Source organism: Andrena cerasifolii, chromosome 13 (genome assembly GCF_050908995.1).
Source record: "Andrena cerasifolii isolate SP2316 chromosome 13, iyAndCera1_principal, whole genome shotgun sequence".
Classification (NCBI taxonomy): Eukaryota; Metazoa; Arthropoda; class Insecta; order Hymenoptera; family Andrenidae; genus Andrena; species Andrena cerasifolii.
The window spans coordinates 3,431,173-3,447,508 of NC_135130.1; the positions used below are offsets into that span (position 1 = coordinate 3,431,173).

Below are 16,336 nucleotides of genomic sequence, written 5' to 3' on the forward strand. Positions count from 1 at the left end.
TCTTTGGGAGGTGTCAAGGGCCCCTCTCTGGGTGCGCCACTGCTATGGGCTGTCAACTATGCGTTAAGCGCTCGTCGCTATCCCCATCACTTCTTGGAATCATTCGGTCGAGAGTGAGAGCCCGAGAGCGAGCAAGAGGGGATGTCCTCCCCCTCTCTCGCGCCATCGCTCGGAATCGTCGACGCTATTCGTTAAGCGCTCGCACATGGCGGGAGTTTACTGGAGCGCTCTCCACGGTCGTGTACGCGTGCACTTGGGGTTTTCCCATTCTCGCTCGCGTTGTCAGGTATACCACGTGACGCTACCTGCGAAGACGCTAGCCCTTCATGGTAGCCTTCGTAGCGTCGCGCTGTCTTCGAAACAACGAGAGGCACACTGCGGGAAGAACGCTGGTTTACTGTAATCGTAGGGTGTCAAATCAGGTGACTACGACGGATGGTCAAGCAATTTTTTTGGCGAAAAATTCACGCACGGCTGCGTTACGATGAGCAGGTGCATTACTTCCAACGATACCAGCAGCCGTCATAAAGATACTCGAGGCGATTTCGAAAGCAGATCTCCAGAAATCAATCCATGCAACGGTTAACCGTACCCAGCGTTATATTAATGCCTTGTTTAATGCCGAAGAAACATATTTTTAACTACAATGAACGGTTTTCACAAATATGATCCGGGTTTGAATTAATGTATCGCCAATCCCGTTATTTTTAGACACAATGTGTATTCAGATTTCGCACTCGACAGTTGAGAGTCTCAGTCGTTAGAGCGGTCGAGACCAGACAGTGAGATTCGTATGTAGATAAAGACAGTAACACCTAGACAGTCATCTCCCAGTTTGATTCTCTCACTTGGGCACCTTCATCAGCCACCTAGATAAGTCACTTGATTCCTTCTGCGAGCGTTCTCGACGTGACCGTTTTGAGCAAGCGTAACAGTGGCGCGTATTGGACAGTCCTCTCGTGTCAGTCACCACGAGAACCGTTTGGAAAGCTCCGTTCTCAGCGCGCTTCGTCGATAACGCATCAGAACGTCATGCTGAACTAGAAGAAACCGTACTTTATACGCTACCGCTCTGCAGCGCGAGAGCCATTTTGTGTCCTCCGGTCGATCCAGGGATCAATCAGCATCGCGACGGATCGTGAGAGGAAGCCCCTTAGCGCGCGTTTGACGATCGATCGCCGTTGGACGGTAGGTGGCAGAGAACTTAGTCACTGATTGATCTCTGATGCGTCGTCGCAAGTTGAGGCAGGTTTAGGCGCGGCTAGGCTCGAAATTCGTTCACAGGGTTACCTCGAATTCACCATTCAGAATCAGACACCCGCGGATCGTTTCTCGCTCTCGCGCTGCACGAATATATATGTATATATATATATTCCTACGCACATTTGACATATCTCCAGGAAATCGGAGTAATCGGTGCCTCCATTAGTATTTCTCTTGCTTATTGAGACATGAAATGTTTGTAGTATCAAATGGAACTTTCAAGTTATTCTTGTTGCATAGTAAAACATAGTAATTACAGTAATTAACGCGAGTGTGAATAAGCAAGTGAGGTTGCCTGCGCGCGTCTGAGCGGCGCGGGTTAGGCAGTTGATTTGCATGTGCACCTTTGATGCACATTTCGTTGGAACGTAGTAAAGATTTACTCCGATTTCGAGACGTGACACCGTGCAGTGTACGAGGGTCTAATGCACTGTTTGGCGACCAGGGATCCAAGAGCCGAGGAAATTGGGGCACACGAAGAAACCGCTGCCAGGTGCGAGGAGTGTCAGCGTGGCTCTGTCGGCACCTAACGATCAATCTGACGTCAGTAGAACGTTGACGGTGATGCAGTGGGGCCAGTTCATTGCGAACGATCTCTCTTACACCCCGGTGCGCAAAATGGGTGAGTGGTGTTTCGAGCAAATATACCAAAGCTCTATTTTTTTTTATACGAATTGATGATCGAAAGTTTGGAATCACTGTGCGAATTAAGGGGCGCGGGGTTTCTCGCGGTGAAGGAGCAGATTCAAGTGGCTAAGTCGTGGGTTAAGATATTAGAATTTGCTGAAATATAGAATATCGCAATTGTCATTGAAAATATTAAGTAAAAATTTGTCATGATGGAATTTTAATGAAAATCGGCTACTGATTCCAAAGTTTTGACAGGCAGAGTGAATATGGCTATATTGTTTCTTGATTAGGTGTATACTGTGTGTACTGTTTCACTAGTATTTAGGTGTTAAATTGTTTAAAATCAGTAGCAGTTTAATTTATTCTCAAAACCCTTGCCTGGCAGATACTGGGTTTACATGGACCCTTCTTATATGTATAGTGGGCTAACTATGTTAGTTGTTATTAATAGGAAGTCGGGTACTTGAGTTTCTAGAATGGCTGAGGGTCTGCCAGTGCTAGGGATATGAACGTGATTACTGCCATCGATTTCATGTCTGGAGGTCCGGCGATGGGTCAATTTGATGTATTTTATCGTGCCGAACACGCTGGTGAAAGCCACATTGCTGTATCTTTAATAGGAAGGCGAGTACTTGTATTTATAGAATGGCTGTGTTTCTGTCAGTGCTGGGGATAAAAACGTGATTACTGCCATCGATTTCCTGTCTGGAGGTCCGGTGATGGTCAGTCCGATGTATTTTTTCGACCTGAACACGATGAAAAAAAAACGACATTGCTGTATCTTTCATAGGAAGGCGAGTACTTGTGTTTATAGAATGGCTGTGTTTCTGTCAGTGCTGGGGATAGAAACGGGATTACTGCCATCGATTTCATGTCTGGAGGTCCGACGATGGGTGAATTCGATGTATTTTATCGTGCCGAACACGCTGGCGAAAGTCACAATGCTGTATCTTTAATAGGAAGCCGGGCACTTGAGTTTCTAGAATGGCTGAGGGTCTGCCAGTGCTGGGTGTATGAACGGGATTACTGCCATCGATTTCATGCCAGGAGGTCCGGCGGCTTGTCAATTCGATGTATTATTTCGTGCTGAACACGCTGCTGAAATCCATATTGCTGTATCTTTAATTTAGGGAAACCAGAATTTTGTGTTATAACAAGTTTAGGATTTAATAGAGAAGCTTATTTTAGGATATGTATAAGTGAAATTATATTGAATGGGTTAAAATGGACCTAGTATCCGCCGTTGACTGGCAAGACGCCTGACATCCAAGGGTTAATGATAGTTAGAGGAACTTCCAGTTTTATTAATTTTTATTTATTTTTTAATCAATTATTAATTATTTTTTATTAATTATATTTGCTTATTTCACTATTAAACAGAACGACGAGATGTAGACTTAAGTTTTCTTATCAAAGTATACACTCAGTATACACTCATTTTATATGATACGAAGAGCCAAGTAGAATTTTGAAAAAATGATTTAGCTTTTATATCCAGATCAAACTGACAAACATAAAGCTAGAGATTCGTAAAACATATACAGCAATAATGGAACCTCTTAAAGGTCAGATACAATCAAGGTATAAGTGAAAACTCTGTAATTCAGAATAAAGGAAAATTTAACTTTGTGCAAGACACTTATTCACAGGGATTTCATTTTTGATTTTAAAGTACACAGTAAATCAATTTCCATTCCCAGGGAACTGAACTACTTAATTGAACTAGAACTTAGTTAGTCCATATTCTATTCTAAATGCAATATGTATCCCAAAATTGAGTGGCAATAATTGAACATGCAATATCCAGATGCAAAAAGACATCGAAAAGTCCTTTACTGTTTTGGGATCCGAGGCTTCGTTCTCGAGATATTAACAGTTGAATATTAGCGGTCCAATTTCGGGGGCGCGCGGTTTAAAGCCGAGTCAGCTGAGCGCGGACTCCTGCGCGCCTGGAACTTGGACCGCTGATATTCAACTGTTAATATCTCGAGAACGAAGCCTCGGATCCCAAAACGGTAAAGGACTTTTCGATGTCTTTTTGCACCAGGATAATGCATGTCCAGGATTGTTCCTCTATTTTGGGACACTCTGTGTTAGTACGTATCAGCAAACGATGATCGATTCGTTTGATTCTCATTTCCAGTGTCGTCAGGGAAGCCAATTTCGTGCTGTCGATCAGACGGAAACGCCTTGTCTCCTCGACACATACACCCAGACTGTGCTGCGATTACAGTACCTGATCGTGATCCTATTTATGGCGAGCATTACGTTCGTTGCATGAATTACGTGCGATCCTTGCCCGTCCTTAGATCTGAGTGCACATTTGGACCTGTGGAGCAGGTTAGTAAACTTTCATATTATAAATACGAATTTTCCACCTACCTACTTGATAGCAGTAAATCTGGTGTATCAGACGGTTTTCAAAATGGTCACTAGTAGCAGACGCCTTAATCTTTGTAATTTTTTTTATTTATTTTAAATCCTCATAATTGATAGGCGATGGTCAGACATTTGACTGAAGATTTTCTGTAGTACAGAAACTAATTAGCCGTGACTTTTGATTGACAGATGAACCAGGCGAGCCACTTCCTGGATGGTTCAATGATCTACGGTTCTACTTTGAAGAAATCTCGTGAGCTCCGTGAATTCGAAGGAGGTCGATTGCGGGTTCATCAAGGAAACGGTCACGAATATTTGCCTGTTGGAGGCTTGGACATCTCGTCTATTTGCATAGAGAACTGTTACGAATCTGGTAATTACAAGTGCTTTTTATTACTACCACACAATCATTCATCATACCTAAATTTCCACTTAAAGTGTTCTAGATAATAATTTTTTAGTACGAATTAATTTCGTTAAATTCGTTTCCTGGTTCAACAGGGAAAAATATTTCTAGCAGTTGTTACATTCTGGCAGTGAATTTTGAATGAAACTTATTACATTGCCATTTTAAACTTCCTCAACATTTTTCAACTATCTTTGAATTAATCGTTGCATCGAAACGTTTACTGTCGCAGGCGATCATCGCGTGAACTTACATCCACAACTGGCCGTGACACATACCGTCTGGCACCGCGAGCACAACCGCATCGCTAACAGGCTTGCCGGGTTGAATCCCAATTGGTCGGATGAGACGCTGTTTCAGGAAGCTAGGCGTATAGTAATCGCTGAAATTCAGCATATCACTTACAAGGAGTGGTTGCCCATACTGCTGGGCAAGAGGTACACTCGGGCGGTTGGGCTCGCCGTTGGAAGTAGTTACAGTCGCAACTACAACTCTGAGGACGACCCAGCAGTCAGTAACGAGGTCGCGACAGCAGCTCTGCGTTTCTTGACTTCCTTGATGCAAGGAAAGCTAAGGTAGGGACTCAACTACCTACATTTCATAGCAACAGAACATATGTCAAGCAACTGTTATACTATCTGAAGCTTGATTTTTGGGTTTCCTTTAACACGTTGATTCCCGACCACACCGTTCGGCGTGATTTGTGTTCTCTGACCAACGCCGACTACACCGATCGGAGCGATCGGGTGGGTACGGGCTGGCGGTGGGCCGGAGCTGAGCACGCCAATCGGAGTGTCGCTTGCTTGCTTTGCTATTTTACCGATTGGATGGTTTGGAAAGGTTAAATCAATTGTGTAGGAATAATTGAAGGTTCGGATGCACCGTCCAATTTCATCGGCAGTCAACGTGTTAAGGGGATGAAGAAATCCCCTATTACATCATCATTTTAATTTATCACCTTATTCTTCCCATCAGACCAATTCAATTTTCGATTTTTGTGATTTTTTTTATTACTATTTAATATTACGCTTGGACCAACAAGGGCCATACACATTTTTCTTTGTAACATTTATCACAACATTTAATTTGAAATAATTTTTTGCTTATAGCGTGACAGACAACGCACGCCACATTAACAGAACGCTTCCATTGGCCGAGTACTTCTTCAAACCTAACATAATCGAGTCGGACGAGATATTCGACGGATTGCTTCGTGGCATGGCTACTCAGACTAGTCAGAAAATGGACATCAACGTAGTTTCAGACGTAAGTAATCACTGCGCCCTTTAGTTTTCCTTCTGGGAATTGTATGACTCTGTCTATTGAATGTGAATCTTAGGAAACAGAAAACTGAAGTTTCGTTTATACCTAATTTTTTTCTCCACATTTTATTAAAATGTTAAGTCTGGGGAGAAATTTATCTGTGTATACAGGAATAAGCCAGAAAACTACTATATTTGCATCAATGGGTCAAACAAGAAGAAATATGTACTATACATTTTTGGGAATTTAAATTTGTTCAATTTTTGTATGCAAGGGATAATTTTGATGGCAGGATGTACGCAGCAAAATCAAAGTAGTTTGAATAGTGAATATTGTTATCTAATAATTAATGTTAATCAGAATTCTACTAATAACTTTTAAAATTACCCAAAAACGCTCAGTAGCATATTTGTATTTGCATGGTCTTTTTGAAGTATGTACTCGGAAAATACAAATTGTAAGTAATATCACCAGGAAGTATACGTAAATTTTGTATTCCTATGTAGTTATAGACGCATCTGGTATTAATATACGTTGTGTCTCTTTACATTTTCATGAACATTACATTTCTTTAAAATTTCGATTTCCTAAATTAGATTTCGAGTCGATCTATTGAAAAAGAATTTGGTAGTTTTTATCCATATTGTCTTCATTCTCTATGATAGTCAAAAAGTTTCAAGGACAAGGCTAATTGAAGACTGCAGCAAAACGGGGCAGCTCCAAATGTATTAACTTTTGGAAAACTAATAAAAACGGCGTTAACAAAGTATTTTTAGACATATGTTTCAACGTATTTTACGCACTTAAAATTTACATATTAACACAGTTACTAAATAATTATGAAATAGTTTCAAAGTTCATCTATACCAGATACCTATTGCAGAAGGAGTTTCACCTTCAGTTAACTCACACTTAATTTATTTGGCCATCCAATGCCTACCCATAAGTTAATTTCACCAAATTATGAAGCTGCCTTCTTGTTGCAATAAAGTCTTCGATTCGGGATGTATCATTTATGATAAATGATTTGTCATACCTTGGTAGTAAGATAAATTTGAGCAGCATTAAATTATTACGGCAAAACGTTGATTATTTATTTACGTTTTACAGGTAACAAGTCATTTGTACGCGACAGATCGAAATAGTCTAGGTTTAGATACTATGAGTTTGGATATCCAACGTGGCCGCGATCACGGCTTACCCGGCTACAATTACTATCGCAAGTATTGCGGGCTTCAAGCTGCGAAGAACTTCGACGACTTCTTAGATTACATTCCATTAGAGGTGAATATTTAAACTATCCTTATTTAATTTTTAACTTAACATTTAAAGTTCTTATCATCTAACTTCGAAGTATTTGAATAGTAGAAAGTGCCTGACAATATAGCATTTATCATGCTATTTTATCAGCTATTTTAATAAAAATACTGAATAAAACTAAAAATTCTATAAATGGCAAAGACGAGCTAATTGAAGCAGGAACCTGATGATATAGTTTGCTGCATTTATTAAGTAACTAATAATGTTGCTTACATGTAACGTACATGCATATTATAACTGTTATATGTATAGTAATACTATAATTACTACAGCGATAATTCACAAATAAGATAAGTTTCATGCGTTTTGCAAAATTGACTGGGCAAGTGGTTGAATTAACATTTTTCAAAATTAATAGTCGTCCTGAACTATTTACGAAGTTTGAGAGAAAAACTGAACTACAGTATTTTAAGATTATTTATTTCTTCGTGAACGATGTAGACATAGACCATTTTAACAATTTTTCTCTTTTATAGAGATTCATGAAATGTTGTTTCGTTTGTTGATAGATGTTAAAGAAATTGCGCGCAACCTACGCTCATCCTGAAGATGTTGACCTTATTGTTGGTGGGATGGCTGAGAGGCCAGTGGACGATGGATTACTGGGCCCCACTTTCCGTTGTTTGATATATGAACAATTTTCGAGATCTCGTCGCACTGATAGATACTTCTATGATTCTATTTATCAACCATATCCTTTCACACCTGGTAAGACGCAAAGCAATTTTGAACTATTTCTACTTGGACATATATTATTTCTCATATTAACTTAATTTGCCTATTAAGATAACTAATCTACTTTTAAAAGTTATATTTTGTTATTGTTACTCTTTTATTATTTAAACGTTTAAAAACTGATAATAAAATATTTCATACTTTATTTCATTTCGCGTCGACGTAACAGCAAAATTTCTTCTCATAGTTCATCCCTTTCCGTTAATTTTTGTTACAGAGCAATTGGCAGAGATACGCAACGCAACACTGGCAAGAGTCTTTTGCGACAATGGCAACAACATCACACACATGCAGCCAAATGTTTTCCTAAGACTACAAGCTGGGTAAGTGAATATTTTCTTCAGTTTATAATAATTGCTTCTAAATACCAACAGCAGGCATTTGGCGTCGCGCTAAAACTTAAAAAATTTAGGAAAAGGGGAACCCGCGTTGGTATGGCCGGCGTGAACTTTTGCGGAGCCGGGTTCCAAAATTGTGCGTGGGCAAAAAAAGAAACGCATGTACTATTGCCAGATGAGAAGAAGAACGACTACCCACATGCTGAAATGTCACAGGGGTAAGGGGGATCACCCGCTCGCTCCACCCAATTCCTTGCAACAAAGTCCGCCGCGTAACGCAGAACGGGAACGAAACAAATCACGACGGCCCGCGGATATGTACAGTCGCTAAGAACCTAAAAGTAGGACTTCTTGGAGGGGATAGGGTGAAGCGAGCGGGCGATTCCCCTTGCCCCTGTGACATTTCAGCTTATGAGTAGTCGTTCTTCTTTTCATCTGGCAATAGTACTTCTATATTTTATAATAATAAATATTTATGCATAGGGCCCCGGAAAATTTACAATGAGTTTTTCGTGGACCGTGGAGCCTTTTAAAGCGCGAGGCCCTGCTCCCTGGCTTGCATATTCATTTCCTTCTCAAATAATGCCCTATAAGCCACCAAAGATCTCCCTGACAGAAAGTGTATTCAAAGTGCCGTATCTTGCTGCAGAAACGAGTTGACGTCCTGCACAGACTTCGAAGCCATCCCCAGCGTGGACTTGTTTGCCTGGGCGGAGAGGGCCAAGGCCTACCGTTGAACACCCGCCCCTCCCCCTAATTGGCTGGTCACATTGCCGCATCGGTTTGCCCGGGTCGCAGGACGGGCATGATAGAGGCCGCTGGAGGACGACGGAACCACCACAATCGCCCGAGAACGTTAGCGATCCACTCGAATCGAATCGAGTCGCCATTCTTGTGATCGGGGATAGAAAAGAAAAAAAGGGGGTTCTCGCTACAAACCGCGCGCACAGACGCGAACGACGAACGGGCACGATGAAAGGGGAATCAAAGGAAATAGTATGCACATGACACACGCAAACACAAACACACACACACACGAACACACATGCATACACACGTACAAAAACAGGCATGGTGCATCTACAAACGTGACTAGTCGATTAAAGGAGCACGCTGACGGGGCCTATGCGTGCGACACAGTTCAACATAGAAAAAACGAACAAATATACAGGGGAGAGCCACAACAGGAAGTCCTCTTAGAGTAGTCTTTGGTACACTATGGAGAACTCGTCAATCTTCGCGCACGAGTTTGCTCGTGAGAGAAGCTGCAAGTCGTAGATTCATTACGTTTTAATTATACGCTTACATGGAGGATGCGCAAAGTTCGGGTCACCGATTTGGCTCAACTTTTGCTCACAGTTAGTGCACAACATGTACAATAATATGTCAAACGCGTTGGACGCTGGGTTCGGAATTTTTCAAGAAAATCGAGTTCAATGTTTCGCTATGAACACATACGTAAACATGGAACCTTAACTAAATTATAGTGGCAGCTATATTCCATGTAGTATTTCAAGGCATATTTATACATCTCCACCAATCCCTAATTATGCTTACGATTGGCTACGAGAATAGGACTTGATCTTACATACAGGTCTATCTGCAGAATTTGAAAGAAAACGAAACTTCGAACTGGACTTTCTCAGAAAATTTATAATAAAGCTCCCAATCAATTCAATACGTTATTATACATGAGATCGATTAACTATATGCAAAATTGTAGCCAAATCGCTGACCCAAATCTTATGCACTGCTCGAGTTAATGTTTCTTACAATTAGATGCGTGTTCATCAAATCATGCTGCTCGAAGGGACAGACCATTGATCTGTTTATTGGTTAGATCTTTTTTCCCTTGTGATCGTCCATAAAGCGACAGTATTTTATTTTTTCTTTCCTTTTCGTTCCTCTTCGGTTGTCAGAAGAAAATGCCGAGTTAGTGTTTAGAGACCAGAGCCGCATGATATTTTGGATGCTCCCTAGAGATGTGCAGTTCGTGAGTGAGTGTCTTCGCGTTTCCGAAACTTAACCCATTGCGGTCTGTTTCGTTTTCCATTTCGTTTCGGGCGTTGCCCAATTTCGACTTTAATTAAACTTTGTCAGGCTTTTGGGTCAACTGATAAGCTGGCAAACAAGTTGGCTGTATTACTTGGAGACTTGGTGTTGTTTCCAACAACTTGGACAAAATAACGGAGCTTATAAATCAATCTTTAGTTTTCCAAGAACCAGTTCAACTTTGAGTAATCGAACACTGCGATCGCTAAGTCTGAATTCTTATTTGCACAAAAGTAGTTCCTGAGAAGTCGTTTTACGAACAGAAAGGAAATGCAATGTAACGAATTTGAAAGAAAAACCTATGTGGCAACGTCCAGATTTTAGTAAGCGAAACATGCTCTTAGCGATTCGAGGCAATGCACGTGGGTGTAACAGAAGAGGTAAACGAAGCGGCAAGAGTGAGTTCGGGGGGATTAAATCGGAAGAGGAGAGTCCTAACGAGCAATAAGCATCTCTGGCAGAATAATATAAATAATGTAACAGATTTTCAATACTCTTAAAGCGCTGATGAAGTTCTTCAGGCGTTTTACCGCACTGTAAATAAGCATACCAAAAGTTACGTGAAAAAAAAAAGAAAACGTCTTTGTAATTCTAAGGAAGAGCAATACACTCGTATTTCTTCAATCGTGATGGAGTGTAACCAGTTTTGCTGGCGCTGAGCTAAAACACATTTGCGATTAGACTCTAATCGCGTAACGGGGTCTTCTTTCTAACCTAGCGTGTACCATTTTCCGGTTTTAGGGTTGTTTTGTCGCATCGTTAGTACTGTATCGATTGTTAGTCGCTACAGAAGTTGGTTTAAGGAGTGATTAGAGTTCTTAAGGGCTGGAGATACTGTGAACTTGTTTGTTCAAGTTGGTACAATGATTGTTAAAGCAGAAGATCGGTACCATGTGGATATTTGTGTCCTCGACAACAAGCTGGTATTCGAAATCAGACACTGACCTCGCCTAAAGATAACATTTTTATTTTTTTTTCTCCCTGTCTGGCTCGAAAAACGATTGTTGACGAAACTCTACTCAGCGTTCAGGACGTTTTGCATGGCTACGATCGAAGTAGTGTTAGAATAAGGAGTATGACTGATTAGTTTGTAAGAAGAGGATGACACTGTTGAGCGTTTTGTATATGATTAAGATTAATTGTACTTACGGCGTACAATACGATCCATTTTTGCGTTTGAAGTACAGGATCAACCGTATTTAGCATTAGGAAATAAAAATACTTGTGAATAAATTCTGATGTTTAAATTGCTCTTATTTGCCCCACAGGCCTTCCTCGTATGTTTTTCCTCAGTGGACAAGGACAGAGTTGTATCTACTGGAGTATCATCAGTGTCCTTAATGAAAAATAAAAGAAATGTGCTAACTGATAGTTACCCTGATAACCATCTGTCTCTAGTCTGACATCAGATTGGTAGCAGGGTCTGGCTCTGACATGAGAACGCAGAGTCTAATGTTGGAACCGTAGCAGACGGCAGAATTTGCTGCTGATCTGACATCAGGCACTGACATCAGGCTCTGCACCTCAGAACGCAGCCATCTGCGGACACAGACGACTACGGTTCTGATGTCAGATTCTGCTGCCCAGATCTGGCTATCGGGGTATGAATTTCAGGGTTTTATGTAGAATTTTGTGCACAGGCAATTTTTGTGTATAGGCAATTAATCCTCTGGTATGGTTAACCGTCTTGGTATGGCCATTAAGGGGCTGTTCGGGTCTAAAGCCCATAAAAACAGGTGATTTTTAGGAATTAATTAAAAGAAAACTACTACTAAAGGATAACTCGAAAACCTTTATAAGTCGAAATTTTTCTTCATTTACATCGGCTCCGCTGTAAACACCTCTAAAACTCGAAAATTCAATGAGTCACAACCTCTATAATTCGAAGATTTGTTCCCTTCCCTTGAGATTCGAGTTATCGAGGTTCGACTGTACATATAATTTAATGGGACTATTTGCATTGTATTAAGGATGTCTTAAACTATAGAAATACATTTTTTTGTTTTATAATTAATCATTGTAGACAGCACTGGGGAGTCGTTAAAGTCGAGGCGTCAAAAAATTCACCCAAAACGGTGGAACCTGTACACCTAAACCATTGGTCTCAAATAAAAACAATGCCAGATTATTAAAGGGCATGAAACTCGCTCGGGGACTTAGAAATAAAAATTACAAAAATTACATTTTTTGAGAAAATCACTACACTTGAAGCTTGAAATCACTTTGTCCCTATATTTGTCGTCCTTTCACTGCCTTTAAAAATGACGAATTTTCATTTTTTTTTAATTTTACTGGTTTCTCCACGAGCCAGAAAAGTGATTTTGAGAACACTATTTCGTTAAGAACGCGTTTAAAGTTTTACGTGAGCGCCGAGTGGCCGGTGTTACTCATGCACTTGCCGCTACTCAAATGCCTATAACTTCGGGAATTTTTGGAGTTTCAAAAAATCTTTTAAACACGTATTCTTAAAAGGTTGAACATTCGAAAAAAGAAACGATTTTTAAACTGGAACCTCCCCTTAACTAAAATAAAAGACATGGAATTGAGCATCCTGTCCAGTTACTTATAAATCATGGATACTTGCGAGCGTGTCTAAATGGGAACAAAGGAAGTTCGGGATGCTGGGAATGCAACGATTATAAATGCCCGAAATGGGAAACTGCCCAAATGAAGAAAATAATTAATTTCATGTTCAAAGATAAAGAAACGTGGACAATGGACATGTGTAAACGAATTCATGGAAGCTGTTCTCTTGAATAAGGAAAATAGACAAAGCCAGCTAGAAACACGTAGGGAACCGAAATAACAAAATACATATGGGAGTAAGTAACAGTATGTCAGAATCAGTTAGCATCATTGCAACATTCATAATTTGAAACAAGAACAGCCGTCGACGCTGGTAAAGAAAATATACATCGACTCCCACGCGAAGTAATACGAAAAATAGACTCCCCTGGATGTTCGGACGAGCTGGAGGGAACATCGGAGAGGAAAAAGAAGTTCATTGAGAGAAAGGAGGACAGAACCTCAGCATTCAATGTGGCTTAACTCTGAACTACTGCGCGGCGAAAAAATGCGGGGACATATCTGTCGTGCAGATGTCGCTACTAGCGAGTTTCCTCGTAGTTCTGCAAACAAAAACATGGAACAAAACAGTTTTTAAATTTCGTTAAATACCAGAGAAAATAGTGGAATGAACAAGTAGAGGAGAAACTTGGTGGATTTATTAAATTCATAATACATAGTATGTTTGTTTCGAATGAAATTTTATTATTCTCGATGAGTTCATTGAGAGTAGTTGGGCATGTCTTGATTTCTAGGATTTTTTAGTTAAGTATCGGTCCCAGAATTTACTATTTCACGAGTTTTGGATACTCATAAGCTTCTGCATTCTATCCGATTCAAAACATATTCGCCTAGTTCTTGATTTCTCCTTGTTAGTAGTAATGCATTCACACTTCATGCTTCTACATTATCGTCAAACGTGATGTAGCCTTACCGACGTACGAGATCGCACATCTATCTAGAGACGCGGTAGCGTCCCGCCTGCAAGTTTATAACCTACTACCAAGTGTCAAACCAACATTACCTGCCAAGTGTTAAATAAAATGTAAGTTGTCCAACTTTGAAATGTCACGAGTTTTTACACTAAATAGGAGACTGAATTATTGTCTCAATTAACAAGGTAAGTCGTCAAATTTTTTTAATAGATTTCTTATGTAGAGTCGCCGATTTGGAAGTTGTTCAGAGAAGGTTCGATTCGACAGAGAAGTATCTTCTTTCGCATAAGTTTCTGGAAATACCATGCATGTACAAAACAATATATTGTAATAAATAGCATTTAAATTGTCAGATATATTTTTTTTTATACCAGCGAACATATTTTTAATTTAGAGTTTTTATGTAAAGCTTATAGAAATGAAGGGTATGCACAGGTTTGGATAGAAATGAAGGAGACGCAGAGGCTTGGATAAAAATGAAGGGAATGCACAGGTTTGGATAGAAATGAAGGAGACGCAGAGGCTTGGATAAAAATGAAGCGGACGCACAGGCTTGGATAGAAATGAAGCATCTTCTTTCTCACAAGTTTCTGGAAACTTGCCAAATATGGTAAATCGACAAAATTTGTCAAAAGACATAGCATTAAGAATTAAGAAAATTATAGCAGACTGCTTTCAATATAGAGCAAGTCACATTGGTGAAGAAAGTACGCTGAAAACACATCTCTCTTGATATTTTTCAATCTTTTGTGAAAGACATTTGTAATACTTTAAAATCCACAGTAGTATTCATTGTTTTTTATTAGTTTCCCATTAACAATATTTCAATTCACCAATAAACATACTAAATTAATTTTATTCTAACACCAACAAATTGTGCGTTAAAAATATTGGATCTCTTCGTTAGTTTTTGCTGAATTATTACCATTAGCATTTAAATTTCCTGCAACAAGACTTTCTGCCATACGCTCTCACCTTTTTGGGATACATTTTCTAGTCTATATATAAAATCCACATTTTTCAGTTACATTACATTATATATATAATCGAAGCAAAAGATGATACAGTGTGATCTACGTCAGGGAAAAAAATTTATTGTGACAGTATTACATTAATAATTAAACGATTTTATTCTGCTTCGATGCTCTGTTTTCTTCTTGTATGTTTGCTTCATATCTGAAAACTCAAATTTAAACCAATTCCACCAATCCACTGAATACGTATAACATAATTTACATATTTAATCAATGTCAAAGGTAGGATTAATTAGAGAATATTTAATAAACTGAGAATCCAAGGTACACCATATTTACTGTTAAAAATATGTTTTTCTTTACATTTGAGTATGGATTAATACTTGAATACAATACAATTTATTTAGATTCGTGCTTTGGAGGATTCTAAAAAATAGTTTAAAAGAAAGAAGGTTGTAAACTGTTGTACATATTTTATAGAAGATATTATATTAAAAATTATCTGAAGTCATTCCTTATGCAAATTATCTTTGTAAAAAGAAGTGAGATCTCCATAAAAAACTTCAAAAAAGTAAAAAAATTACGCCAAGTACATGAAATCAAATAAATCACAAAAAATAAAAGATAATAATAATTACAAAATAAAAAAAAGATGTGAAATCAAAATGAGCTGCAAGTACATAAAGGTGCTTTCAGTCAAATACTTGACCTACTTATTATTATCTTTTATTTTTTTGTGATTTATTTTATTTCATATACTTGGCGTATTTTTTTTACTTTTTTAAGTTTTTATTGAGATATCATTATATAAAAATCTTGGTGCCATGTATGTATGTTTGAAAGCGCAAAAATCAAAAACTACTGAACCGATTTCGATGAATCATATACTTATCAGAAGAATCATTGTTTTAATGGGATTGCTATAGGCTATACATTAATTAGTTCCAACATCCACATGCATAGGGCGCTACACTTACCTTTGAAATTAAGTGTTAAATGAGAACGGTAGTCTAATTTATGCAGTGAGGCACGCGTATTTTGCTAAGGTTATACATATTTCGACTAAAGTCAGCATAGTCTATAAAAGAAAATGCATCATTCGAGATATTAAAGTCGTATGGGTAAAATGCAAGTACATCGTAAAATATAGGTACACAAAATAAACTTCTAAGGCCTCAGAAAGTTATGAAGTAGTTTCATGCAATCACAATTAAATGCGTGAAAAGCATGTTTCAAGGTGTAGAAGCTAGGTTACCTTCGTAGGCAAAAAGATGATTGATTGCTCGAAGAATCGTTTCGAAATAGCTTTATTCAAATAATACCAGGCGAAGAAAGTGAACACATGGACCGTTACAGAGGGTGAACGATCGATGCAAAAAAAGACTTATACACTTTGGTTATTATGTTACGTAAAAATACTCAATTGCTTCTTGCTTAAGCATCACGTTGCTAATATTCATATAGTGATGTTGCATG

General features: G+C 39.0%; 1 protein-coding gene across 4 annotated transcripts in view; it reads left to right on the forward strand.

Moving 5' to 3' along the window:
• LOC143375974 (peroxidase) overlaps positions 1–11,619 on the forward strand; it is a 52,400-nt gene extending 40,781 nt beyond the window's left edge. For all 4 annotated transcript variants that reach the window (XM_076825722.1, XM_076825720.1, XM_076825721.1 and 1 more), the window contains exons 5-13: positions 1,709–1,885; positions 4,037–4,233; positions 4,462–4,645; positions 4,911–5,253; positions 5,788–5,944; positions 7,052–7,225; positions 7,771–7,969; positions 8,214–8,319; positions 8,984–11,619. In XM_076825722.1, the coding sequence (XP_076681837.1) occupies positions 1,709–1,885; positions 4,037–4,233; positions 4,462–4,645; positions 4,911–5,253; positions 5,788–5,944; positions 7,052–7,225; positions 7,771–7,969; positions 8,214–8,319; positions 8,984–9,071 (1,625 nt within the window). In that variant the 3' untranslated portion in view covers positions 9,072–11,619. The remainder of the gene's footprint in view (positions 1–1,708; positions 1,886–4,036; positions 4,234–4,461; positions 4,646–4,910; positions 5,254–5,787; positions 5,945–7,051; positions 7,226–7,770; positions 7,970–8,213; positions 8,320–8,983) is intronic.
• Positions 11,620–16,336: the final 4,717 nt, after the last annotated feature.